Below are 3,387 nucleotides of genomic sequence, written 5' to 3' on the forward strand. Positions count from 1 at the left end.
CAAAAAAAAAAAAAAAAAAAGAAAAAAGAAAAGAAAGAAAAGGATGGCTCAGGCACTGGATAGGAAAGATGCCACACTTTACGATCAAACTGAGCTGAAAAAAGCGTGCTTACCTTTTTGGCCTTTAGTATTTATAGGCACATAAGAAATGTTCAACTTACTTCCTTCCCTCATGAGACTCTCCCTCCCCCTCACTTTTTTTTTTTCTTTTTCTTTCTTTTTTTTTTTTTTTTACAAAGTGAGATGACTTGATTTTGAAAAAAACTGCAACTGCTAAAAAGTATTTAACATAATTGCAGTCTTGCCACTTGGTCTCAAGAGTTTCAAACTTTATCTGAAACCTTGAATTTCAATGACAATATGCACAATTTGGAAGCTATATTTTGGCCTTTTTGCTTTGGTTTTCTTTTCTGAAAATGTGGCAACATTCTGGCTGGCCTTGTTTTCCTCTGGTGTTATGTGATTCTCTGACATCAGCACCGATATATTCAGCCTGACATATGACACTGGTTAGCATGAGAAAGAAGGGGAGGATGGCTGAGTTATGAGCAGGACATGACAGCTAAGCTTGAGACTAAGTGGCATCTGCAACAGGTGTTCCTTGGGACCCGAGTTAGAAAGGGCTTCTTCCTCTATTTTTAAAATATGGGTAACACTTTCACAGCTATATAGAAACTGTGAAAACTACACGCTTGTAGTTATTAGACACAATCAAGATATAATATTTATTATCAGCAGGGTGGAGCAATTCAGTGTCTTTCTTTTTGTTTTCTTCTATTTCTGAATTAGAAGATTCTCATGCCTATGGTAGAGGTCCTGAGATAAGAGGATGAATTTGCTAAGTGCATAAGATTTTGTTAGTTCAATGATACTATATCCTATATGTGTCAAACTTTTATGCCTACACGACTGAGAGTCTTCTCTATCCCTAGAGGATCATTAAACTTAGCCAACTGTCTGGGAATTGACAATGACAGAAAAATTGAAAAACCAAACATTTTTTATTTTCAATATAGGATTCTAAAGCATTCTAGCTATTAAGCAGTAACAAGCCACTTCCATCAAAGCTGAGTAGGCCATGTTTTCCTCCACATTTTTTTTTTTTTTTTTTTACTACTTTTAATTATGTTCAGAACTACTACTAGCTGTTTCCATAACAGCAAGCAAACCGGTGCAGTGAGATATTGGGTAAAACATCATAACATCTAAACCATTTTTCTTACATTATATCTTCGTCTTTGTGACCACCCAATTCTCAGTCCTCACCATTTTTTCTAACCATAGTGTTTGGCAGACTCTTGGATCCAAGAAACGTTGGTCTGGATTTGACCCGGTTCTCTAATTTTGAGTCTGCAAACCACAAAGCATTTTTTGAGGGAAAAAAAATTCATTTCCATGTCCAGCAAAATATTACGTGAGTTTACTCACTAATTTGACTCGACCTAATTTTCAAAAGATATATAAAATAGGAAGCTAGTGTTATTCATCTTATTTGCTAATCACTGTGTAAGTCTAATACTTTTTCTTCATTATTCACTGAATTAGTGAAGAGCCAGCATCAGAAAAGAGAAAGTCTACCCTCAGATATATTTATAAAAATTGTATTTGTAAACCAATTTTCTTTATCTTCTTTCTTATAATTAGTAGGCTATTCTACTTGACCCTGGCAAAATATTTTAATTAGGCTATCCATGGCTATTTCAATAAACTCGATTTTTTTTGACATTTCAAACATAACCTTGTGTCATTCATGCCTGCCTCCTACTATTTTAAATGTATAGCATGTTCCAGCTACAGAAATTACCATGGTTACTTGTTATGCCAATAGTGAAGTGCAGTTGGCATTTGAAAGTATTGTGCTATCTTGCCTCTGCATTGAAAATGACATCAATATTTCAATAATCTTGATATTATGAATTAACGTGGAAACCTGGAGATATGTGACTGAGACAATTATTGGTCACAGTGTAAGAAGTTCTTAGCTGAAATATATTTTAGGGTCTTTTTGGGATGCATTATTCTCATGTTCTCTAAGAGCTCATTTTAATGCCAATGTGATTTTATTTTATTAACTGTTGAATGATTATAATCTTAACCCCTCCTTTTCTTTATGTACTCTTCTTTAGAAATGCACAGAAGTTCAATACTTCTTTGGGTGGAAAATGATTCACATTTAATGTGAAATAATTAACAGAGAACGCAAAAAGTATGGTTTGCTAAAGGTACTCTTGTGTCCAAGGATGGTATCCAGGATTAGGTCGATTGGATCAGAGCCCTTAATTTTCTGCTGACCAGTTGAAGTTTTATTAAGGAAGGTTCTAGTTAATAAACAATTTTCTTTTAAGTTATTGTTTAACCACTCCTGTTTCAGAAAAGTGCTTTAAAAATTATTGGTGTCATTTTTCCAGGCCTCTCACAGATCTCTTAACTTTACTTGTTAAAAGACTTTGTCCTGCAAATCACCTAGTAGAAGAACTCAGAACAATAACACATACTGCAGTATGGAGTCTGTGCTTACCTGCACTGGTGCCTGCACCAGATGTGAGGTCTCCACCCATCAGACCACCTATGGATTAAAGAGGAAGATCAAAACCAGAAAGGCTAAAGGCCCACAGAACAAAACACTTTACCTTTAGCAACCTCAGTATTTTGTCCTCTTGCAATAGTCATAAACTTGTAAAGTACAACCCAAGTCAGATGGCTGACATTTGTTTTACTGTGCCATGCTGTGCTCAAACGTTAAAAATACATTCAATCACTGACATTTTGCAGAATCTTTTTTTCTAAGAAAGTTACATTTTAAAAAATCCAGTCTTTGGTCTCTGCATTTTTATTATTTCTAAGTCTAGGTTTTCTCTAAGCAGATGTTTTATAGAAAGTGAAAGAAAGAGTAAGGTCTACTATATGCTCAGATGACTTCACATTTGATGTTTAGTTCTTTGTAAATATGTTTTATGCCATTAATTTTGTGCAATGTTAATTGTCCAGAAATTTGATCGTTTCATGAATCTACCCACATTTACTACTCAAATCTTATTGACTGACACAATAAAACAAATTTTTCACTGGCCACAAATTAAGAAACATAAGCTTACTCATCACTAACTTAAGAAAGTATGTTAAAATTTGGCAATGTTTATTTATCAGAGTCAAGATGTTTCAATAAGATATTGAATATAAAAATTACTTTTAGTTTTGAAAAAAACAAGATTCAGCCAAAATAATAATAGTGAGAATATCATCTAGATTTTCTAATTGCCTCTAAGTGATACTCTACAATTATTAGTTGGTTCAAGTTTTGGAATTAAAAGAAAATGTTTATATGTGTGTGTATATATATGTATGCATATATATGTGTGTGTGTATATATATACACACACATACATA

At 33.5% G+C, this 3,387-nt stretch overlaps 1 protein-coding gene across 4 annotated transcripts in view; it reads right to left on the minus strand.

Annotated features, from left to right (window-relative positions):
• Window positions 1-3,387, minus strand: part of MEF2C (myocyte enhancer factor 2C) — a 195,427-nt gene that overhangs the window by 35,315 nt on the left and 156,725 nt on the right. For all 4 annotated transcript variants that reach the window (XM_011944249.1, XM_011944246.1, XM_011944248.1 and 1 more), the window contains one exon: window positions 2,519-2,566. In XM_011944249.1, coding sequence (XP_011799639.1) covers window positions 2,519-2,566 — 48 coding nt within the window. The remainder of the gene's footprint in view (window positions 1-2,518; window positions 2,567-3,387) is intronic.

Source organism: Colobus angolensis, unplaced genomic scaffold, assembly GCF_000951035.1.
Source record: "Colobus angolensis palliatus isolate OR3802 unplaced genomic scaffold, Cang.pa_1.0 Scaffold23, whole genome shotgun sequence".
In the NCBI taxonomy this organism is placed as follows: domain Eukaryota; kingdom Metazoa; phylum Chordata; class Mammalia; order Primates; family Cercopithecidae; genus Colobus; species Colobus angolensis.